The 25,115-nt window shown below is 42.3% G+C and overlaps 1 protein-coding gene across 6 annotated transcripts in view; it reads left to right on the top strand.

The window, feature by feature from the left end:
• The window catches only part of FAM135B (family with sequence similarity 135 member B), a 360,972-nt gene that overhangs the window by 104,278 nt on the left and 231,579 nt on the right, over window positions 1-25,115 (top strand). For all 6 annotated transcript variants that reach the window (XM_017852949.1, XM_017852948.1, XM_017852947.1 and 3 more), the window contains exon 2: window positions 16,755-16,850. In XM_017852949.1, coding sequence (XP_017708438.1) covers window positions 16,774-16,850 — 77 coding nt within the window. In that variant the 5' untranslated portion in view covers window positions 16,755-16,773. The remainder of the gene's footprint in view (window positions 1-16,754; window positions 16,851-25,115) is intronic.

Raw genomic sequence — 25,115 nt, 5'->3', positions numbered from 1 at the left:
CTGCCTCCTGGGTTCAAGTGATTCTCCTGCCTCAACCTCCGGAGTAGCTGGAATTGCAGGCATCCACCACCACGCCTGGCTAATGTTTGTATTTTTTTAGTAGACACAGGGTTTCACCGTGTTGGCAAGGCTGGTCTAGAACTTCTGACCTCAAGCAATCCACCCGTCTCAGCCTCCCAAAGTGCTGGGATTACAGGCATGAGCCACCTCACCAGGCCCCTTTTGCTTTAAATATGTCCTTTCTCAATGTTCAACTCCTCAATCCTGTAATTTCTTCAAGACTAGGCTCAATGTTTACCTTTAGTTCAACTGGCAAATATTTATGGAGTGCTGTGTCAGGGTTGAGCCCTGTGCTGTCCCCTGGGATTACAGCATGCCATGGACAAATGATGGGTGGCTTTCCTGGAGGTGATATTCTGAGAGAGGACTTGGAAATCAAGTAGGTAATTCCATGGAGTGGTTGATACTCTAAATACCATAAAACAGTGATATGCTGGAGAACAACTGAGAAGAGAGAAGAGGCTACTTGAGGAAATGGCATTGGAGCAGAGATCAGTAGGGAAAATTGAGGAGCAGCTCTAAGTAGTTGTCAGAAAGGCCCTTTGAGGCAAGGGGATGGTCCAGGCCAAAAACCTCAGGCATATATCTGAGCTGGGGGAAATGGAGTGAGGAGCAGTAAGGAGGGTTGTTTGCTGGGGCATCTTAGGGGAAGGGGGTCATCTACATAGAGCTGGGAAGCACGTTATATCGAACTGCGTTGGCCGATGTGAGGGCATGAAGCTCATTAACTGAGGGGATGAGAGGTCGCTGCAGGATGACATGATTGGAGGTACTTCTAAGAAAGGTCTCCCATCGCCTCTGCTGCTGAGTGGAGAAGGGATTGTGGAGGGAGGGGAAGAAGAGAAGCAGAGATGCAGTGTGGGGGCTTGTGTCCTCCAGGTGGTGAGACTTGGAGTCAGGTGGTGACCAATTGCTAGCCCCTAAACAGATTTCGGAACTAAAAACGTCAGGGCTTTCTAAAGCCTGTGGTTCCTTCCATGGCTCCATCTCTCCCTTCTCTAAACCACTCATATATTCACACACACATACTCACACACATGTACACACACACACACACTCTCTCTCTCTCTCTCTCTCTTTCTGTCTCTCAATTTACTTGGCAGAAAACCAAATGTCTCTGCTATGCTTGGGAGCAGGTAGTCTTACCCCTATCACAGCCTGTGACCTATTACAGTAGAGCCTCTGCCAGTCTGGGTTCCCGAGTCACTGGAGTCTGGTCATTGCAACTCTTCCTCTCTGCACAAGTCCCCAGGCTGTACTCTGGAAGCCAGGCACATAATAGGCCCCTAATATATCTATTTAGAAAATGGGTAAATAAATAAATAATGGTTAAATAAATAAATAAATAAATGGAACCTATAGGGGCCTAGGTTACCACTAGGCAACCACTAGCCACCCGGATTAAAGGGGAGGGAGTGGTGTTAGGTGTATAACACCCTTGATGGGTTCAGTCACTTTGGGTTGGCCCGGTCCGTTGCAAGTCAGACATCAAGCTAATCCTGCATGCAGTGAGTGGAATGGTATCAATGCAGACAGCTATGCTATGCACTGGACATCCAGCTGTGTGGGAGCTGAGACCGTGTCCATGTGGCTCATTTCTGTGTCTACAGCTCCTAGAATAGTGCCTTAGGCATCCTGACCAGGCAGGGCACATTGGCTGTATAGACAATGAAGGTGGACATTCCAAAACAGGGGAGAACAGGATGAACTTAGAGCATGAGAAGGCTTAACAGAGGAGGGGAACCTCTGGGTAGCTAGGAAAAGATTCAGAGGGAGGAAGCAGGTGCCAGGACAATGAGCACCAAAGGGAATGGAAACCAAGACAGAGAATGGGCGTGGTCTCCTTTGTCAGACATAAGGAACCCAGTTTGATTGGAGTGGTGTTTATATAGCAATGGTCAGGGGAGGAGGAAGAAACAAACCAACAAATGTATCTATTACCTTTTAAGAATAAAAAATCAGAATGTCAAGAAGAATCATGCAGAGATTAAGTCACAGAGATTGCCTTCCTTAACATCAATTGCCTCTCACACCCAAAAAAACGATGTTCTTTGATGGCTTCTCATGTTGAGTTTTGAAGATTAAATGAAAGAAGCATTGAAGTATCCAGTATCATAGTGTTTAAGGTTTTGCCTCTGTGATTTCCTCTCCCCTTTATTCTAACACTCCCATTCTCATTTTTCTGTGAATTATGAATAGAAATAACTGGGAAAACAGAAACAGAGCAGAATTCTTGGGATCCCACCAACCTCTACATCAGCTATCATGCATCTATTCCCTCTGTGCCAGATGGCACTTAGGTCTCCTTAATCCCTAACCTTTCGCCGCTAGACATGTGTGTTTTTACAGATAAGGAAAACTGACCACATTAAGCTACTGACCTCCAGTTTGCACAGAAATACACATTGCATTTGGGATTTGAACCAAAGCATGTCTGGATTTAAAGACTCTCAGTTGAAGGTCCAAGAAAATGTGAGGACACTGGGTACCTCTGGGCATCAGAGCTCCTGGGCCTGAACCTCAGGCATCATCTGAGGAGCTGGAGGAGATCGTCAACCTCACTGACATGTAGATAAGTAGTTGACAGTGCAGAAAGGGACACTTTTGAGGTTGGGAATAATGGAGATACTCTACAGTCATTCAAATGAATGAACTTTGTTGAGCCTGGGATTTGATCTGGCCCCTTTTCCAGTGGATATGTCCAGGCCAGATCTATGCCTACCATCACTCCTGTTTCCATCTCTGCATCCATCTTCTGTCCTCTAGGTTTCCTCTCCATCATCCTGGGGTAACTTCTTGCCAGCAAGATTATACCTGCAGGGCAGGTTTTGAAGGAAAGGTTCAATATGAAATAAACCCTGTTCATTCATTATAAGTGAGGGAGTCAGGTATTTCTAACTCTGCATGAAAGGGTTATTATTTTTCTAAATTGCAATTCATTGAGTGTCTATTGCCATCACAATAGGATGTTAAGAATAGTAGCAGCTACTCTGAGTGTTCTCTGGGTCCCAGATGCCACACTATGCACTTTGTGTATAAAATTCCTTGGTTTTTCATAATTATCCTGTGCAGAGCCCCTATACACAGATGAGAAAACTGAGAAATAAAGGCACCACACAAAAGCAGGGATTAATAAAGAACAGGACTAGTGACCATGAAAGTTTTGTGCCAAACTTTGCCCTTTGCTGTGCACTGAGCTGCCTCTCCATGTCCTGCTGTGGTTTACTCACCCCAAACCCTCCATATCCCTGTGAGACTATGAGCCAACCACTGAACCCTCAAGAGAGGCCTTCCCAGTGAGATTCACACCCCTGGAGGTAGCTGTAGCCCCGGAGAAAGAGGAGCCCCTCAGGAGGATTGATATTAAGCAGAGCACAGGGAAGACTGATTACCCTGGTTCCTCTGGTTCCCAAGAAATTTTGGAAACCATTGTTGAAGACCATCCTTAAGGTCCTCTGTATCTTGACATCTTGTCTTTACTTGGTTTTCCATTTTGGCTGGGAGGAGGGCAGGCCTTGGAGTGCGTGAGAAGGTTGGGAATGGAGGCTTGCACATCTTGTGGGTGGTCAGTGTGGGAACACGGTGACGCGGGCTGAGTCATGGCTGCACTTGTGAAGCTAATGACAGATGCTAAACAAAATTGGATCCCAAACCATCGTGACCAGGGCACAAACAGATAGCGTGTCTGAAATGCCAACCTTGACTCATGTGTGGGAGCCTCGCATCTCGCGTTCACCTCCTCTCCTGTTTATGTTGTGGCATCAGGAAGGATAAATAGAGGACTCGTCTGTGGTTGAGACACCACCCGTTACTGCATCCTTCCCCCGACGCTGGTTCCTCTGTGGGATGCTCTCAGGCAAGATGGATTGTACACACCTCCCTTCTCTCCTCAGTGGACATATGCAGAGGACAAAAGGAACTCAAAGATGCATTCAAAATAAGACGGGTATAATTCTATCAGTCTTAACGTCCTAAGTAGGAGCGGATTCCAAGTGCCCAAAAAAACTTTGATCAGAAAGAAGAGTAATGACCTTATTCAGTCATTCATATGTGCATTTTCTCTTATGTTTGTTTAGTCTTTCATTCCTTCTCCTGTTTGTCCCACAAATGTTATTCCATACCTGTTCTCTACCATGTTTCTTGCTAGACTCCGTGGCTGTCCTTCATTTTATGGCACTCACAGCCTAACCTGAAAATAGAGATACTTGCAGAGCACCACCTATTCAGGGCTATTTTGAAATGCACAAGGCAAGGTTGGGGGCTTGTGTTAGGGAGGGCAGTGGCATGGTTGTTCAGGGAGGGCTTCCTGGAAAAGCTAGATTGGACATTTAAGGATGGGGAGCTTGTCAGGCAGAGAGGTGCAAGATGGGCCCTCCGGTGGGCCCTCCAGTTTTATTATACCTTGAACAAAGGTATAATAAAACCATGTTTAGAGGTAATGGAGCACTTTGATCAGAGTATTTTGAGAGGCTATGTTTGGGGCGGTGGTGATATAGCGAGGGAAGAAGGACCTAGAGTTTGAAGCACCTGTTTCATGCTAAGAATTTAGATTATGCTCAGGTTAAATATGCATCAGTGCTGCACATGAAAGAGGACTGGGTCTGTTTAGCAGAGTCATGCAGAGCTCATACTCTAAGGACCCAGATGCCTCAGGTCATGGTTTTTCTCTCAGATGGTTGTGCAACAGCCCCCAAACAATGCACGTGTTCTGTGTGTGTGTGTGTGTGTGTGTGTGTGTGTGTGTGTTTGTGTTTTGTTGCTCCAATATGAGGGCCTGAGCTCTGTGATCTCTGAGCTTCCTGTAAGATCTAAAGTTCTGAGACTCTGATGTTAACCATTTCCCCATATCTGCATGGTAAGAGGAAGGAAGTGGATATAACTGAGGTTCATCAGTGTCTCAGAACTTATAGGAAGATCTAAAGTTAGATTTTGTTGTCATTTTTTTTCAACCTCTTGGGGTTCTTTCTATGATCAGATGAAATCATGGATGTAAAAACTTTGACCACCAAGAATTTAAAGATCAATGGGCTACAAATCTGGAGACGGGGTCCTGAGGACATTTGTTCTGTGATTATGGGCAAAGCACTCCCTTTTCTGGGCCTCAAATGTCATATCTGTGTAAGGAGTGGGTGGACAAAGTCGTGGTAGGGACCACTGGATCACTATGCTTTGATGCATGAGGTACCAAAACCTATATAGTGGCCGGGTGTGGTGGCTCACATCTGTAATCCCAGCACTTTGGGAAACTGAGGCGGGCAGATCACCCGAGGCCAGGAGTTTGAGACCGGCCTGGCCAACATGGCAAAACCCCATCTCTACTAAAAATACAAAAACTAGCCAGGCATGGTGGCAGGCACCTGGAATCCCAGCTGCTCGGAGGCTGAGGCAGGAGAATCGCTTAAACCCAGGAGGCGGAGGTTGCAGTGAGCCAAGACCGCACCACTACGCATCAACCTGGGTGGCAGAGTGAGACTGTCTCAAAAAAAAGAAAGAAAGAAAGAAAAGAAAAGAAGAAAGAAACCTATATAGTGCTACTGACCTTAAAGGGTTCACTACAGAGACACCATTCACCACTGATACTAAGCCTGCTGATGCCTTCATGTGATTCAACGTGAATTGGGTGCGGTCCACTGCCATTCGGCAGATGAAATGCTCTTGAAATATTTATGGTCATTAATGAATACAGAACCTTAAAATTAGATGGTGTGATATTCATAGACTCTCAAGACTGTCAGGAAGCATAGAGGATGTCTACTCAAGGCTCAATCCCAAAGCAGAAATCCTGTCTTCAACTCCTGGGGCAGACTTGGCATCTGCGACGTTCTTCCACAGACAAGGAATCAGTGCCTTTCAGGAAAGGTGTATTCACTATCAAGTTATGTCTATCATTGCATTGAAACCTCCCCCAACCTCAATGAATGTGAGGTGCTATTCTTACCTGCCTGAATTAAATTTCTTGAGGAGGAGAGATGCAACTTCTGTTTCCCTCAGGACTCAGAGAAAATGGGAACCTACATCTGAATCCAGCCTCATTGGCTGTGGGCTCAGTATCCAGTATGCTTCCCCTAAGCTTGGAGTCCTGGTATCTGGGCCCTGGACATTGCCTATGTCTTTGCCTAGCAACTCAGCTTCATCCAGGTTATCCTGTGGTTCACTCCAGGCTGGATTTCTTTGGATATTTAAGCTTATCTTTGTTAAGCAAAATTTTTATTGCACAACATACATATATTTTATTGTTATTATTAGTTATTCTAATATTAACATTATCCACTATATATTGAAATGTTGCTGAAAAAAATAAACATTTATGTTGATCTTCCCAAAAGTAAATCACTACCAAGTAGACAGACATTACTATAGTAGGATTACAGATGTGGAAAGTGAGGGCACTAAAATTTGATTAGGGTAACCCGTAGAATGGTCAGAATGTGAACCAGATTTGGCAGCCCTGAAGCCCCTGCCCTTTCTATTATTTGACATTGCCTCTCCAAAAAAAGAACTTGGAGACAGTATGCTCCTTGTTGTATGTGCTTATGTACACACACACACTTAGGATTCTGTTTGTGTGCATGTGTTTCAGTAGGTGGAAAGAGAGATAAATTGCCACTCACTGTGGTCACATGTTTAACTTCTCAGTGAGTGTCACCAGAGTTTCCAGCATTGGCAGAAAGGGAGAAGGCTTCATGCCTGAGAGCTACAAATAGTGATGGCATTGGCTGCTGCTCCCTTAATAGAGCTTCCTCATCTTTGGTACTTCAAGCCCTCTGCCTGAGTTTATGAGTCAGTTATCTTTTTATGAGATTGTGAAAACTTATGTGCCTGCTTGCCTGAATTTTAAAATGCTGCCTAAGATAAGGGGGACATAGAATCCCAAAGAAAACAGGAACTTGGCATTGTGTGGGATGCTTCTATTTGCACTGTCTTTAGATGTGAAAAAAAATAAGCAAACATACACAGCCAGTTTTGATTTCTATATTGAAGGAAAGAAAATACTTTTAAACATTCAGGGGGTGAATGCCTGGGTCTGCATTTTCTATGGTGGGTGAGGGTCAGAGATGTGATTTCTGGCCTCCCCTCTGCTCCTAATCAGCAGGGGGGCCCTGAAGAACCTCAGAGTTGGCAAGGGTGTAGGTAACTCATTCGTGGAAGGGGATTATCATTCCTCTCCTGCCGTTGCCACAGAACTATTTTTAGGTTTACTTCTTTATCATACTAGCTTATACTTATTAAGCATTAATCATATGCCAGACTCCAAAAAACTTTCATTTGGGGAAACTGAGGCATAGAGAGATTAAGTTCTTGCTCCAAGATTGCACAGCTGCTGAGGGAGTGACCTCTGTATTGCTTGGACTAGCCAGGTCCCAGAAGGCTGACCTGGTGGGTCTCAGCCACCACCAGTAGGTACGCCTGCCTGCTTTGTGCATCTTTATTTCGGGGTATTTATCCTTGTGGACCACAGTTGTGACTTGACTTCCTTTGCTCAGGTCCTATCTGTGTCTTCCAATGGCTCAGATTGGAAGGTCGATGGCTCAGATTTCCTGTGTCCCTGGTGCTGTGAGAAGTTGGCCCCTATTCTGCATGTGAATGGTGAGGCTTAAAGATGTTGTGTGACTTGTCCAAGTTTCCACACAGAGGTGAGACCCAAGATTGGGAGTCAAATGTTGATGAGATGCTCTTACAGCAAGAAAGAGTGCTTAGGGGATCCTCCCTTCTTAATGAAGAAGCACCAGTTTTCCATCTCTAGTAAGATTATTTGCCTGGAACACTGAGCAGATTTTCCCTTCAGTGATCATGCCAGGCAACAAACTGAAGTTATTACCTTGCTAGAATGGCTGTGTGGAGTAAATCCCCTGGGGAGAAGGACATCACTGAATGCAGATACATGCTTTGGAGAGTAATTTCTGCTGCTTCTCTTGGACCCTACAGAGAAAGCAGCACATTCTGACAGGGTAATCTGTGTTTGAGTGTGGCTATCCCAAGAACTTGCTAGGTCATGTGTGCTCTGGTATCCTGCTATGATTTCTGCCAAAACTCATATTGAGATTTCATTGTTACTAGCAGTGTTGAAATGTGGAGCCTTTAAGAGATAAATAGATTAATGGTGTTATAGAGGGAGTGGGTTAGTTATCTCCAGACTGGGTTTGTTATGAAAGGGAGTTTAGTCCAGTTTCGTCTCTCTGTCTTGAGTGTTCTCTTGTGCCTTCAGTCTTTCTACCATGGACAGGGGAATACCAGACGCTGTGCTCTTGGACTTCCCAATCTCCAGAACCATGAGCCAAATAGCTTTCTGTTCTTAATAGATTATTCAATCTGTGGTATTCTGTTATAGCAGCAGAAAACAGACTAAGATAGATCCCTTCTCTATCCTCACAATATTCCTCTGTACATGAGAGATCTCTTCCCGAGCCTTTCCCATCGATATTGTAATTCTATGATACACAGTCATTTGAGAACATTAATGTTGTTTTCCCTTTTCATAAAGTAAATGCTGATGTATATTAAGATTAAATTATTATTTTCATTTAATCTTTCAAAGACCATATACTCTGAAGATTGAAGTTTTAAAGAAAAATTGCATTGAAAGGAAAACATGTTTGTAAAATAATTTTTTCCCAAACAAAATCTAATGAGGTATTGGAGTTATGATATTTCTTCAAAACAGTTTTAATATTTTATCCAACATTCTCAGAGGCAACTGAGACTGCTCTAGTACATTTTAAAAAATGTAAATAACTAATTAAACATTTTTATATATTGTGATGAAAAGTGCAAACATTTACTCAGGCCTCTACAAATGCCAGAACCTCTAAAGTTAAGATGGGGGCCTAGTTCTTTAGGTCTGGATATGAGGGACCTTTTGAATTTCTGCCAACTGTGTTGAAGGTGGAAATAAAAATAGTGATTGCTAGTGATGATGAGTGATTGACAGTTTTGTAGGCAATGACTGAAGTTCTTTATGTATGTGATTATCTTTAATCCTCAGTGCCACCCTAATGCATTGATGTTCTCTCTGGTACTTATACAGAGATGGAATCTTTGAAAGATCACATGTTGTAGAACTAAAGGAAATAGATTAAAGATCAGTTTTGGCATGGGAGGGAGGATAAAGCATTGTACCTGGAGAATTAAGAAGTTAATGGAGTGTACAATGCCTCTTGAATCTTGCCAAGGGCCAGAGAAACCACTGAAAACTTTTGAGATATGCAGATCATGAGCTTATTGGTGCTCAAGATAGGCCACTGCAGTGAGAGGTGGAGAATGCACAGAAGGTGATGAAGCTGGAGCAGAGAGAGGCGCATGGAAGAGGTGGGAATAATCAGGAAAGAGAATAGTGATCAGCATTCCTAGGGTGGTGGCTTTGGAGATGGAGATAATGATAGTGAGAACTGACAACTAATTGTCTTTGTGAGGAAAGGAGAAGAAGGACTGGGCCCTGGGGCAGGTGCAATGGTTCATGCCTGTAATCCTAGCACTTTGGGAGGCTGAGGTGGGCAGATCACGTGGGGTCAGCAGTTCGAGACCAGTCTGGCCCACACAGTGAAACCCTGTCTCTACTAAAAATACAAAAATTAGCCAGAAATCGCTTGAACCTACGAGGCAGAAGTTGCAGTGAGCCGAGATTGTGCCACCTCACTCCAGCTTAGGCAACAGAGTGAGTCTCCATTTCAAAACAAAATAAAACAAACAAACAAAAAAAGAAGGACTGAAGGCTGAACCCAGTTGATGCCCAGACAACTGGGTAAGTGACAACAGTCTTCCACAATTTTGAGGTCTCTCCAGATTCCTTTAATGCAAGAGGGAATGCCATCTCCATGTCCTGTTGCTGGGAGAAAGACCTGCAGGTCACAATTTTGGAACAGAGAAGACAGACTTTCCCCCATCCCCACCATGTTGCTTAGTTTTGAATGTCTTTGAATACACCATTTTGGATAATAATGATGAAAAACTGGAGGGAAACCAACACACATGCAGAAAGAAAAGGCTCAGTGAAATATGATGACAGTAAAAAGAAAATTCAAAATGAAACACTCATACAATTAACTAGATGTATTAACATTTATTCTTGGTGGCTTCAACTTTATGTGTTATGGAAGGGCTGGGTCTGACGTCTGTTGTCCACCTTCTGTGTTACGTGTTGGGGATAAAGATCTATTTGTTGTTTTACAGAGGATGAGACTGAGGTTTATGGAGTTTTTTAACTTTAAGTAGATTGTAATGTTGATATCTGGATCCTGGCTGGTCTATCCCAAAACCTGACCTACATACACACATACACACACACACAGACACACACAGACACACACACACACACACACACACAGAGAGAGACAGACAGACAGACAGACAGACGGACAGACTATGGAGGCTCCATTCCAGGTGCCATGTAGACTTTGCATTTTACATGGTAGTTTATAAATCTAGACAATTTTTGTAACTCTAAAAGAAAAGGAATTTGATTTTTGACAAAATAATCAGCTCAAATTTCTTCTCAGAGGTGATTTCTTGTCCTCATTCAGCCATACAAATGGGACATAGATGCATTCTGCTCAGCTATGATTTACAAGCACAGTTTTTCTGCCAGAGCTGGCGTTAGAGGCAGATGCAGCAGTGGGATCAGATGTTAGCCTTTGTGTTCCTAGATCCTGTCTTGGAGTCTGATAAGGAGATCTGAGTGTAGGACTCAATAATCTGGGTTTTTGTTGTTGTTGTTGTTGTTAATTTTCCCAGGTTGTTCTTTTGTGGGAGGTTCTTGGAACGAATATTGGGGAAAGCTGGTTCACCCAGGGTGTGGTGGCTAATATGCTGTGGATGGAGATCTGAATCGTGTCCTGCCCTCCTCCTAAGCATGATGGATGTTGGCACCTCTCAGTGCACTCATCACTGTGTATCCTCAGTCGAACTCAGTCTGACAGAGGTGGAGAAAGGGCTTTCTTGGACAGCCCCTTTTTGGATACCTCTAATGACAAAGAACTTGCTTTATCTGCCATAACCAATATCACTGTTTCAACTCTTAGATGCTTTTGGTCTTATTTTCTGTTGCTTTGTTTTCCTTGCTGAATTCTGTTCCTCTTTCATACTCACACTCTGGCCCAGAGTCTGTTGTCTGATGTTACCATTTATTCCTTAATTCCATAGTATTTGTGAACTTCTGCTGTTTACCAGATGCCAGGTTGGGCGTGGAGTGCTCAGAAATTCATAAACAGACAATGACTCCTTTTTAGGGACTTATAGCCCAGTCGTCTCCTTCTTAAGGAAGAAAAGTAACATGCTATGTTTCTAAAATATTTTTCTGTGCTCTAACAATATCCTATTGACAATGAGAACATTTTTAATACTTTACAAAAGTTAGTTTAATTAGTTACCATTCTGTATCATCCTCTGAGGTAGGTGTTTCCCTCCAGGTACAGATGCAGAAGCCTGGACTCAAAGAGATGAAGTCATGTCCTAGTCAACCTATTAAGTGGCAGAAATCAAATCTGAACGGAGGTTCTGTAACATCACCTTCTGGTTCTCTGGTCTACCCTCTGCCTCTTTTGTTCCTCATCAATCAAATACAAACATGGCCTGCTTAGGGTAATGAGATCTTAGAATCTTGTGGACAAAGGGGAATTTAATTGTTGTTTAAACTCAAGGCAGGGGCTTTCCCGGAAAAGTGGGACCTCATCATTTGTCTGCACACTCCCAGTGATGAGGGAGTTCATTGCTTCGTAACGTAGACTGGTCCATTGTTGGGCAGCTGCGGTGGCTAGAAAGCTCCCAGGAGAGGGCAGGTCAATTAGGGGCACTTGATCAAGATGTTTTTTAGTGAATGAAAACCAAACAAAGCTGTAATTTCACTGCATTTTCTTTTACCCTGTCTCCTAGTTCTGTCTTCTGTAACAAAGTTAAACATAGCATGCATGTATTGAAAGTTTATCACATGCCAGTCTCTATTTTGAGTGCCTTATGTATGTTAATAGTTTTAATTATTGCAATACTCCAGGAAGTAGGTATTATTATTGTCCTCACTTAACAAACAAGGAAAAAGAGGCCCAGGAAGATAATAATGACTCCAAGGTCACCCAGGGCCATTGAGACCCAGGAGTCTTGTTCTGGAGCCTGTATGGATATTGTTTTAGAGACCCAGGAGTCTTGTTCTGGAGCCTGTATGGATATTGTTTTAGAGACCCAGGAGTCTTGTTCTGGAGCCTGTATGGATATTGTTTTAGAGACAGGCTGTTCTCTCCACTGTCCACAAGGAAGGCTAATCTGATGATGCCTGTGTTAATCTCTAGACATAGGCTTCAGGGGCCTTCCTGTTCTGCCCCCCTCTCCATCCTCTTCTCTAGGTATGTTTGCCTAAATGTGGTGTACCAGGGGCAAGCTGTCTGCACACAGGTGTAAGCTGTGGGTGCTGCTGCCTGAGTGAGGACCAGGCAGTAACCAGGGGCCCAGGGAGATTACACAGTGAAGGGCAGTACCAAGGGCAGGTGTGTCGACTTCAGGTGAGCTGAGGTTGAGATGACCTGCTGAGGTTACTCTCTTCACTTTCTGAACAGAAGAGATATCCACTGATGGCCCTGGACTGAGGCATGGCAAAGGCCTCCTCATTCAGAAGCCAGCCTTCCCAGGGAGGCCATACGTGAGTGCCAAAGACCCAGGTCCCCCCTCTTCCTAAGCTGTCATCACTGGCATGTGATTGTCACTGAATCACCCTTTCCCAGTCCCTGAGCATCATGAGGGCAAGGTCTGCTCGTAAGCTCCGTATGCTTTAGAGTGCCACAGTGCCTGGACACACAGCTTTCAGGAAGTGCAGGTTTGAAGGTGAGCTTTTCAGAGTCACACCAAATGCAGCAGAATGACTGAGTTCACTAGAATGGTGGGTGGTGCTGGTTGTAGTAGGAAGTTAGTGCAGAAAAGATGTCTGTGGTGTGTGTGCAGATGGTGCCTGTGTGTTTTGGGTTGGGTATGTTGTTGTGTGTATGGTACATGTTCATGTTCGGGGTGAGTGCTGGGTTTTCTGATGTTTTGGGGGAGGTTCTTGGAACAAATATTGAGGAAAACTGGTCTACCCAAGGTGTGGTTGCTGATGTGCTGGGGACAGAGATCTGAATCATGTCCTCTCCTCCTCATGAGCATGACGTATGCTGACACTTCTCACTGCACTCATCACGATGCATTCTCAGAACCTTGCCCCTGAGCTCAGTCCTACAGAGGCAGAGAACGGGCTTTCCTGGACAGTCTTTTCAGCACCCAGTGTGTGCTGGGTATGTGTCATGGGCATCTTGTGTGTGTGATGAAGATTTGTGTGTGTGTGTGTGTGTGTTATATCAATGCACATTGTATGTATCTGTGTGTTTGTGTGTATGAGTGTGATGTGTGTGTTGGGTATGTGTCATGTGTCTATTGTGTGCATATGTTGTAAGTATGTTCCAGAAATATGCCAAACAGTATATTTGACATTTTGAATACTGTCTCCCTACTGATCATGAAGACACTTTTATAGGGTAGGTACTCTTACTCTTCACCTCTTAGCAATGAGGGACAGAGAAGTTAACGAATGGGCCCAAGGTCATGCAGCTCACAAGAAACCAAGTTAACTCAGGTCTGGTTAATGCTAAAATCCTTGTCTTTAGGCCAGTGGTTCTCAAATTAGTGTTTGCACCTAAATTCCCTGGAGAACTTGTGAAAACACAGATCCCTGAACCTCACCCCTGGAGTTTCTGACTGAGTAGGTCTGGCATGGGACTCAATACTTGCTTTTCATAACAAAATGTTGCTGATACCACTGGTCTGAGGACCACACCTGAAAACCACTGCTGTGATACCTTCCCATTAATCCTCAGATGGAAAGAGAAGGGGAGAAGGTTGGGACCAAGGCAAATGGCTCTAGATTACTGACCACAAAGTGGGCCAAGGATGTTACCAGCAAAATCAACACAGAGTTTTAAAAGTATTTTACATGGGGTGGGGCACAGTGGCTCATGCCTGTAATCCCAGTACTTTGGGAGGCCGAGGTGGGCGGATCACGAGATCAGGAGATCGAGATCATCCTGGCTAATACAGTGAAACCCCGTCTCTACTAAAAATACAAAGAATTAGCTAGGTGTGGTGGCGGGTACCTGTAGTCCCAGTTACATGGGAGGCTGAGGCAGAATGGAGTTAACTGGGGAGAAGGAGCTTGCAGTGAGCCAAGATAGAGCCACTGCACTCCAGCCTGGGTGACAGTGCGAGACTCCATCTCAAAAAACAAAAACAAAAACAAAACAAAACAAACAAAAAAACAAAACTATTTTACATGGAACTCATCTTCCTCACTGCATTATGGGTGTTTGGTTATAATGCCTAACATGCTGTTTTAAAGGAAAAGGCAGCTTCCCACCAAGAAACTGTGTCTGCATTTACAAGTTCCAGAACTCTATCCCATTTGTCCTGAACAAGAGCATGGTATGGTGCATCTTTCAAGGAGAAAAGAATGTTCTGTGTGGTATTCTCCATGCATTAAATATTTTCTTCTCAATATTAACTCTGTCCCAAAACATGGTCCCAGCCATTCTGCCAGTAAGTGCAGGAGCTGGAAAACTCAGGCTCCTGGGTAGGCACTCTGCCTGCACAGCACCACTGTCTGTGTGGCTCAGGGTCAATAGCACCCATACAGAGGGCTTTTGAGGATTGTGTGAAGTCATGCATGGAACCCCCATCAGTGTGTAGTATATGGTAGGCTGGCACTATTGGGGTTCATTGTTCCTGCTCTCTCTTTGTCTCTCTTTCTATATATTCTCCTCCCCAGGATCAGAGATCAGGAGAGGGACTGGGGATAATAGAAAGCTGACAACTCCAAGAAAGGAGTCAGATGGTTTTACCAGCTCTGAGTTTTTGGAGGATTCAGACTGAGTGGGGTGATGAGAAAATGAGGACAATGCAGCTGTTGACATTTAATGTGATTATGGAGGGAAGCACAGCGTGGCTTCCATTTGCTTGCCCCTTCATCCGACTTTGACTGGAAATGACTTGGGATTAAAATTGAACCTCGGGTTCTGACCTTGACTGGCTCCGGTGTGTTGGGCAGGGTCGGGGTGCACCTCCATGGCTCTTCATTGGGGAAATGGGCTTTTGGCACAGTTTGTGAGCCAGGCCTTTCCATGTTTGCCAGATTGAAATTCTGTCTTGCAGAATTTATAGAGGTTGGTTCTAAGGATTTTAATTTGGTATGCAGCCTTATGAATCCCTGGAAGTGTTGCCTGGATGAAACATTTGCCTGAGCTGAAATGCAGTTAAGGTCCAGTTAATCCCTCCTGCTCTTATCTGTGGGATCTGGCCTAGCCTGACCCTGTTAACTGCAGTGAAGTTGCGCTCTGAACCACAAGAATGGTCTGGTCCCTGAGGCATCTGGGGGCACAAAAGAGGGGCTTTGGAAGGAGATCCAAGTTGAATCACAACTTGCCAGGTGACAGACCCACGTATTCCTTTCCTTTCCCCTCTCCTCCTTTTCTCCCTTCCCAGAGGTCATACCAGGTCTTGAGATCCTGCTAGGTGCCAGGTATATTGCAAGTCGTTACCTCTTATTCTATCAGGAGTCTACTCAGTAGCTTGCGTCATCCCTGTTATGCATGGTAGTAAGCAGGCTTGGAGAATGGGAGGATCTTACCAAAGGCCACACCACCAGCACATTCCAGAGTTAGAAAGTGGCTCCAGGTCAGAGCTTCTCTGGTCCTTTTTTCTTGCATGCAAAATGGGGCAAGAATAATACAAAATTCTTGTTGGAATAAATCAGGCAACTTACATGGAATACTTTATGCAACACCAAGAATATAGTAGGTGCTCAGTACAAGTAAACTTCTTTCCCTTTCATCACATTTCTGATATCTAGATGCTTTGATATTCTCAGAAAACCCAGCCTGCTTTTAAATGTACCTCTTGGCTTATTTCTCATCCCAGACTTGGACTATTTTAATGTTTTTTTTCCTCCCATCTTTTCCATTCAACACTCTTGTTACTGACCCCCAGTAACAACTAATTGGAAAATTAGCAACCTGTCAAGTTGGGTTAAACATCTACCTGGCAGCAGCACCCACATGCTCTATGTGCCATGCTTGATATTGCTCCAGCCACCTTTAGTCTTTAAAGACTGCATTTATAACATCAATTATAAAATCATTTTAAATTATTATTATCAGTGGTAGCTACAACTTATTGAGTATTTACTACACAAATGACCATGCAAAGTGCTCAATGTGGCATATTTATTTTCTCTTCCCACCATCTATCAAAGTTATGTGCTATTACCAGTCCTCACGTTACAGATGAGAACACTGAAGATGAGGGAAGTTCAGTGACTTGCTCAAGGTCACACAGCTGAAAAGTGGTAGAGCAGGGATTCTTGTGCCTTTGGCCATGAAGGATGTGCTCTTGGCCAGGATGTTGTTGTCTCCACGGTACTGACAGATCGGAAAGGGCAGGGGACCAGCTCAGCTTTGGAGTTAGGACACCTGGGTCTGCCTCCTGGCCCTTCCAGGTAGAAGCTGTGACAGTAGGCATGTCATTTTGTCTCTCCGTGTCTTCTTCCATAAAAGGAACCCTGAGTGGTGACGTTCAGTGGACACATGCTACTCCTGTTGGTCCTGTTGGTCAGATTGGTTTCCTGTTGTAAAAGCCAGATTCTCTCTGAGTGGCTGATGTGATCTCAAGCTGTTAATTTCTCTCTTGTTTTTCAGGTAATGAGCCAAAAAGATCATGTCTGAAATACAAGGAACGGTTGAGTTTTCTGTAGAGCTACATAAATTTTATAATGTGGATCTCTTTCAGAGAGGGTAAGTATGCTTTACAGTTTGTATTTCTGTCTGTGTGTATCTGTGTGTGTGTGTGTATGTTTGTTTCTTTCCATGGAAGAAAGTGGAGGTGGGGAAGTCAGATTGTAGGAAATTTGGTACTAATGAGGAAAAGATTTTCATTGTGTTTTCCTGCCAAGTCAAAAATCCAAACCTTTATTGCATCTGAAAATAAACCACATATTGACAGAGACTAGAAAGTGCTAATTCATCTCCTCCCTCCTGCACTCCGTTCTGCCTACTCTCTTCTCAGTGGCTCTTTCTATTAAATATGTCAGTTTTAAAGGGAAGTGAATTGACGGAAAATGAAGCTTGCCTGTGTAGCTGTGGTAAAAAGGAGTCAGTATGTTCAATACTGATGCAGACCGTTACTTTAAAACCACGTATTGTAACACTTGTGCCTAGATCTTTAAAAAAACTGATAATGTTGGTATTTCCAAACATCAATTTATATAATTGAAATATAGTTGCTTTTATCTTTTTGAGGATGCAGTCTGAATTTGGCATTTCACGTGCAGGTGATATTAATAAATCCTCATGATAGACTTACCTCCAAGGCTCATTGTAAATAATCAAGATGTGAAATAGTTATATAAGAAACCAAACACAGACATGAACTACATGTCCTCATGATGGTTGCTACTACTTTTGACATGTTACTGACACACAAAAAACAAAGTTAATAGAAATTGAGTTTTTTTATGTCCAGTTAATAGAGCAAATTAGTATAAAAAACAAGGGGTATCTATCCTTTTGCTTTTGTTGCATAACAGACTTTTCTAAAACTTAATGGCTTAAAAACAACTTAGTTTAGCTCGTGAGTAAGTAGTTTGGACTGGGCTCAGTTGGTCGGTTCTACTGAGTTAGATGTGACTTGGATGATCTCACCGGGCTCACTCACAGGTCTGGGGCTCCCAGCTGAGCTGTTGTGCTTCTCCTTGTGGCCTCTCATTCTCCAGCAGACTAGGTTCCTGGGCTATCAAGAGGGGAAACACACAAAATCTCCTGTTGTTCAGTCTTGGAATGCATAAAGTTGTTTTTCTAATACATTCCACCAACCAAAGCAAGTCACAAGGCCAGTCCAGCTTCAAAATGAAGAAACAGATACCATCTCTAGATAGAAGACTAAGAATCCATGTACATTTAAATAATCTACCTCCAAGATTAGACTCCAGTTGTGAAAAGATAACCCTGAGTTTAATGCTTCAAGTGCCTCTTGTGTACTATGGCCCCTACTTACTTAAGGATGTAATTTGGTGAGGTTGAGTGGTTTTGGTGGGTGTCCTGAACCCCAGGCAGTGAGAAGAATGGGAAATGGTTCTGAGACCAGCTTTCTGTTTCAGGGAAGGAGGCATATGAGGAGGGGTTCTGGACAGCATTCACAGAGGCTGAGCTTTAATGAGGCAAAGATCTGTGCATCCTTCTCAAAGTCCTGTTGCCATTGGTCCACATCTCATTTGATCAGAAGTCACATTGTATATTGATAGGAGCCCTGGGCTTTGAGGTCAGACCTTAATTTGAAGCCATGCTCTGCCGTTTATGAGCTCTGAGGACTTGGAAACATCCCCCAACCCAACATTGTATGGCCTATAAAATGGTGGTGACAAAGTCTGTCTCATGGGTGAATCTGAAAGTGTATGGCATTAATTAATATATGCAGAGAAGGTAGTAGGGTTCTTTGTATCTAGCTGATGCCAACTAAATCGTCACCACTACAAGTATAGCCTTGTCTCTAACCTGTCATTAACACTATTAATGGAGTTACTACCCAAAAAGGTTGTCGTGACCACCTTGCTTCCCTGTTTAAAACACTCCCAGTTTCTTTTTGCTCTCACTCATCAGACAATTCTTGACCCTGTTCCACCTAGCATCTCTCTTGAAAATTCTGTGCTATACAAGTTTCAGCTCAATATAACCTCCTCTCCAAACTATCTCTGTATATGGACATTTAGTTATTGTGTTCAGCCCAGATTTTTGGAATCCCTAGCTTTTCCATATTCCTAAGGCACATCTATACATGCTTTATTTGGTCATCTACTAATTCCCAAGGACACTAGTTTGCATATGCTATTGTTTTCGGCTCTAGAAACACTAAGGTGAAATGATAGAGCCCCTGCCATCGAGGTGTTTACCAGCTAATGAGAGAGACTGACACATACATAGAAAATGACCATCAGTTCAAATATTTCAGTAAATCTTGAAGTTATTTTTACAGGGCATGTATATCCCAATTAGATAACAATAATAAGTAATCCTACCATGTGTCATACCATTTATACATTGTCTGGTTTATCCTCAAAACGTCCCCAAGACTCTGTATAACTTCTATAGCATGAAGAAACCAAGGCCCCAAGCTAAGTTTTTTGCCCAAGTACACACAGCTGACAAATAAGAAGGTCAGAATGTCTGACTTCAAGCAGCGTGCGCTATCCACCTTGCAACATCTTCTTCACATCTTAGAAGATGACTTGAGGTTGTGGAAGCAACTATAAGTCATTCAGACCAAAGTCTCATAGATTAAAGGGTCACTCAACCAATGGCCATCAGTGAAGACTATCACATGTGCGCCGTAGTCCATGCACAATACTACTTGAGGAGATGATCAGATGAATGGTCCCTACCATCACCAAATTGGGTAATGGTATTTCGTTTAAAAAAAAAAAAAGTGATATGGGGGTGGGGGGTGGTGAGAGGGAGGTGGGGATGGTTAATAGGTACAAAATAAGTTAGAAAGAATAAGTCCTACTATTTGATAGCACAACAGGGTGACTACAGTCAATAATAATCGTACATTTAAAAATAACTAAAATAGGGTAATTGGATTGTTTATAACACAAAGGATAAATATGCTTGAGGAGACGAATACTCTCTTCTCCATGAGGTGATTATTAGGCATTCCATGCCTGTATTAAAACATCTTATGTGCCCCATAAATATCTATACCTACTATATACCCGCAGAAAACTAAAATTTAAAATCAGGAAAAAAAGAAAATGGCCATCATATGCATGGTAGATACTTGTCACTGAGACAGACTGGGGATACTCTGAAGAGACAGAGAAGGAGGAATGCAGTCTCTAGGCAGAGTCAGAACAGATGTCTCGGAGTGAAATAACAGAGCTGTCACTTTAAGGATCAATGTGGGTCAGCCCGACAGGGGACCTGTGACATCAGCACACCGAGCCCACCTGAAAGACCAAAGACGGCAACTCATGCTTGAAGTGAAGAGTAAGAGTGGGGGAGTGGGTGGAGGTGAAAGGATTTATGAATTTATTTATTGCAGCATACTTTTTTTATTAAACTTGGAGATGTAGGGATGCTAGTGTCAACTGCCAGAGAGTTTTTAGACTACAGAAGAGGAAACTGCAAAAAAGAATGTTAGAGATGTAATGTGTTGCTTTGTCTTCTTCTCTGTCAATGTGAGCTGCTTCAGAGTAAAGATCTGATCTTATTTGACTTTGCATTACCAGTGCCCAGCATAGGGCCTAGTGCATACAGGGAGAAAAATTCTAGCTTATATTGTATTGAACTTCCTGTTTCTTCTTTCAAAATTTATTTAATTACAGATGAGTCATATGGATCTTCATTAAATGATAGTAATAGAAGATGATTCCAAATTCCTAACGTTCTATTTAAATCAGTGCTGCTCAAAGGGTGGCTCATGGGCAGCAGCATCCCTGTCAACTGGGAGCACATTAAAAATGGAAATTCTTGGCTGGGCATGGTGGCTCACACCTGTAATCCCAGCTTTGGGAGGCCGAGGAGGGTGGATTGCCTGAGGTCAGGAGTTCGAGACCAGTCTGGCCAACATGGTGAAACCCCATCTTTACTAAAAATACAAAAAAATTAGCTGGATGTGGTGGCATGCACCTGTAATCCCAGCTACTCGGGAGGCTGAGGCAGGGGAATTGCTTGAACCAGGGAGGTGGAGGTGGAGGTGGAGGTTGCAGTGAACCGAGATCGTGCCACTGCACTCCTGCCTGGGCAACAGAGTGAGACTTTGTCTCAAAAAAAAAAAAAAAAAAAAAAAAAAAAAAAAAAAAAAAAAGAAAAGAAAAAAGAAAAGAAATGGAAATTCTTGGCCCTGGTCTCAGACCTACTGAGTCAGAATCTCTGGTTGAGGAGCTTAGGAGACTGTGTTTTAATATGTTCCCTGGGTGACTCTGCTAAAAGAGTTCCTGTGAAAATCTCAACCTTCATCGTGTAGTAGAAGTTCCTGGAAAACGGAAATTTTTATCCTCCAGACCAATTAAGCAAAAAGATCTTTGCAGTGGGACCGAGGTGTCAGCACTTGCGAAAGTTCCTGAGGCAATTTCAAGGTTGGAAATGACGGGATTAAGGCTAAGTGAAGATTGCACAGGCCAAGTAATCTCAGCCTCTCTTTGCTAGTCTCTTTTTTTATAAAGAAAATGAGACCCTGACTTCTATGTTCATAACCGGATTGCGAAGCCTTCTCTTCCCCAATAGGACACTGGATCTTAACTCCGTTTATGCATTCTTCTGCTGTGGAAATTCCGGAGACTTTGTGTTAGCTTTCCAGCATGGTGCTGATGGTGAGAAAACAGGAGGAATGGTCTTATTTTCATGTGCAATTCTTTTCTCCCAAGGAAATGCTTTCTAATGAACAATTAATTATGAAACTCATTACATGGATATTTGTTAATCATCAGTATATCCATAACTCATTTGTATCTATTTACGAGGTCATGAACCTGCATTTCTAATATTGTTAGCTGAAATGGAGCTAACATTTGTCCTTGACAATGAATTCAAATTTGGTTTTAAATATTAATTCAGATAAAGCTCCAAATCAAACTGATTTTCTTTCCAAGTAAGATTTTTCATTGTTTGATATTTAGATTCATCCCCTATCTTTCTTCCTCCCCTTCTTTACAATATCATTTAGGAGATTTTCTCCCCAGTGGCTTTAGATGATTTTACAGAAAAATCCTGTTCTCATCCACAGACCAATCTCACAAAAAGGACCTATGATCAGTATTATCAGAGCTGGTGTAAAAGTGTGAAGGCTCAGAAATGTTAGGATTGAAATCTCCTTTGAACACACTCACCTGGCTCTTCTCTACCAAAGTGAATGGTTAAGTTGAAAGTCAAGTGCTTCCTGAAAGAAAATGTCATCTTGTGTTTCTGCCTGATGTTTCCCATCACTGTCTAATGCCCAGCGACATCCAGCTCCCCTGTGAAATTAGCTAACTAGCCCTGATGTCCCTTAATAGACTCAGAAATACAATTATCTTTGCTTGCCAGAGATTAATTAATTGATTTGTCTGGTTCTGTCAGAAACAATCTTTTTTTCTCCACTTATTTTATTAAAATATTTTGAGATCCTTTTCATTCATTCCCACACTTTTGAAAGTGAGTGGGAATTATAAATATTTGAGAGCCCCATTGAATGTTCAGCTTTCTGGACTAAGAAGCAACCATTAGAGAGTTGGGCAGTCAGCGTGCAGGTGAACCGACAAGTTTAGCATTACGACGGCTTTGGCAATGATCCATTTGTGAAGGTAGAATGTCCACCATGGTGAATGGTAGGTGGGTATGATTTGGACACACCACAGAAGCAATGGATTTAATACATCATTCCAGCCCCATGACTTTTCAGTTGTTCAAGCTAATCTATTCCTTTTATTTTTGTTAAAGCCAGTTTGATGTAGGATATTGATCACTTACAGTCAGTGTTTCATCTAGCACAAAGGGATAGGTAGCCTTGTTCATCTCTGAGTCTTTTTTCTCTAAAATTCCATAATTATTATTTTAATAGCAATTTTATATCCCCCTTTCATACAATGACATTATTATCATTATTCCTATGGTGAGTAAACAGACTTCAGTTACCCAAGTGCTTATGTAGATGAACATTCTGGATTATTTTTTGAACAAATCCGCATTCCTGTTAATGATTGCCCTGTCCTATTTTTTTTTTCTCGATTTACCTTTTAATCTGTGACTTCATGAGCCTGCTGCTTTGAGCCTTTTATCCTCTTAACCCCTGGCTGAGGACAGGCTCAGCAGGTATATAAAGAAAAGCTCTTTCCAGGGGACCGGATATTGACCTGCTGAGATTTAAAATGCCTCTGGTGAGCTCAGAGCCACCCACAGGGCCCAAATACTTTCTGGTGGAATCAAAGGCAGAGCAGAATGCCACTGGGCAGTGTGGTCCTTTCTAGTTTTGTGCTGTAAAAGAACTCTGTACTCCAAAGGTACTTGACGGTTCTCACTGAGGTCTCTTAAGTAGAGTAAAAGGTCATGTGGCCATGAAGGTAGGATGATGGAAAAATCAGAGACATTTAAGAGACACATATCCTGGTTCTGGTTCTAATTTCATTGATTCTATTATTAGCAGGGTACCCATGGGCAAGTTATTAAAATTCTTTCATCTCACTTTCTTCATTTATTTTGCAGAATCTATTAAATGTTCACGAGGTGATATTTGTAAAGCACCTAGTAAAATAGAGACCCAGGTTTTACAGTACTAGCCAAGAGGACCTAAGCCCTCTATGGACTACTCCATTGATTATAACTAAGACTCTGAAATAAACATCCTCAGCTGGTTAGTGCTGGGGCTGGAACAGACTGTTGATCTGGTCAAGCTCTGAATACTTGTTCCTTTCTACATTTTATGCAGGTACTTTATGCTTATTACAGCTAATTCCTCAGGAAGCGCTCTTCTTGCCACTTAAAAATTTAATTGATATGGTTTGGCTGTGTCCCCATCCAAATCTCATCTTGAATTGTAGCTCTCATAATCACCATGTGTTGTAGGAAGAACCTAGTGGGAGGTAATTGAATCATGGGGGCGGATTTTTCTTGGGCTGTTCTCGTGATGGTGAATATGTTTCTTGAGAATGATGGTTTTATAAAGGGCAGTTCCCCTACACGTGCTCTCTTGCCTACTGCCAGGTAAGATGTACCTTTGCTGCTTTTTCACCTTCTGCCATGATTGTAAGTCCTCGCCCGCCATGTGGAGCTGTGAATCCATTAAACCTTTTTTTTTTAATAAATTACCCAGTCTTGGGTATTCCTTCATAGCAGTATGAAAATGGGTTTAAACACTAATGGACGCCATGCTTATTCCTATTGGCTTCAATAGGAGAAATCACATTTTCTCTTTTTTACTTTACATTTGAGATCTGCAAAGTGAAAATGCCATATTTCTAAAGAAATAATAGCTTTAGGGACACTAGGAAAATATAGTCAATAAAATATACTAAACTCTAGAATGTTTCTTTCCTAGAAGTTTTTTGAGTAGATCTTGGGCCAGAGGAGGTATAAGAGAGTGGGATCCTTCACTGATCTTGTTTTTTTTTTCCCCATGAATTGTCAAATATTGCTTAAAAGCAGTTTTAAATGTATTCCTTCAGATATCTTCATTTTAAACTTTCAGTTGCACACACATATATATGTGTGTATGTTTATAGTTCTGTTTACATAAATATGTATACTGTGAAAATAAGTAAAAGTACAAAGAAAATGTCATCATATTCTTTCTCCAGGCACAAACTATTTTATATTCACATGTATTTTCCTTTACAAAATGTATAAAAGGGTAAAAGTGTATAAGTTACTCTCTGTTTTCTCTCTTTCCATGTTATAAACATTTTAAATAACCCTACATATTTTTACAACATAATTAATAACTACACAGAATTCCATCATGTGATTATATTATAATTTATTTAACCAATGCTGTATTTTTGCACATTTCACTTGTTTTATAGTTTTAGTTTTAATATTAAAATGCATTTAAGTGCATTCTAGAAATGGGGGGAAAACATGTTGCTATGCAACACTAGCACAGATTTTAATAATTTCATTATTTAAAATTGTAAATTTTTTCTTTATTAGGAAACTATGCTCTCTTGATAATATAAATAATATGCCCTAAAAATGAATACATCCTTTTGACTTAGGATTGTCTTGGCAATGCAGGCTCTTTTTTGGTTCCATAAGAACTTTAAAGCAGTTTTTTCCAATTCTGTGAAGAAACTCATTGGTAGCTTGATGGGGATGGCATTGAATCTATAAATAACCTTGGGCAGTATGGCCATTTTCACGATATTGATTCTTCCTATCCATGAGCATGGTATGTTCTTCCATTTGTTTGTGTCCTCTTTGATTTCACTGAGCAGTGGTTTGTAGTTCTCCTTGAAGAGGTCCTTTACATCCCTTGTAAGTTGGATTCCTAGGTATTTTATTCTCTTTGAAGCAATTGTGAATGGAAGTTCATTC

The sequence above is a fragment of the Rhinopithecus bieti genome, unplaced genomic scaffold, assembly GCF_001698545.2.
Source record: "Rhinopithecus bieti isolate Rb0 unplaced genomic scaffold, ASM169854v2 scaffold_34489, whole genome shotgun sequence".
Taxonomy (NCBI): Eukaryota; Metazoa; Chordata; class Mammalia; order Primates; family Cercopithecidae; genus Rhinopithecus; species Rhinopithecus bieti.
Note: the sequence above shows the minus strand (reverse complement) of the source record. Positions and strands in the feature narration are given on the sequence as shown.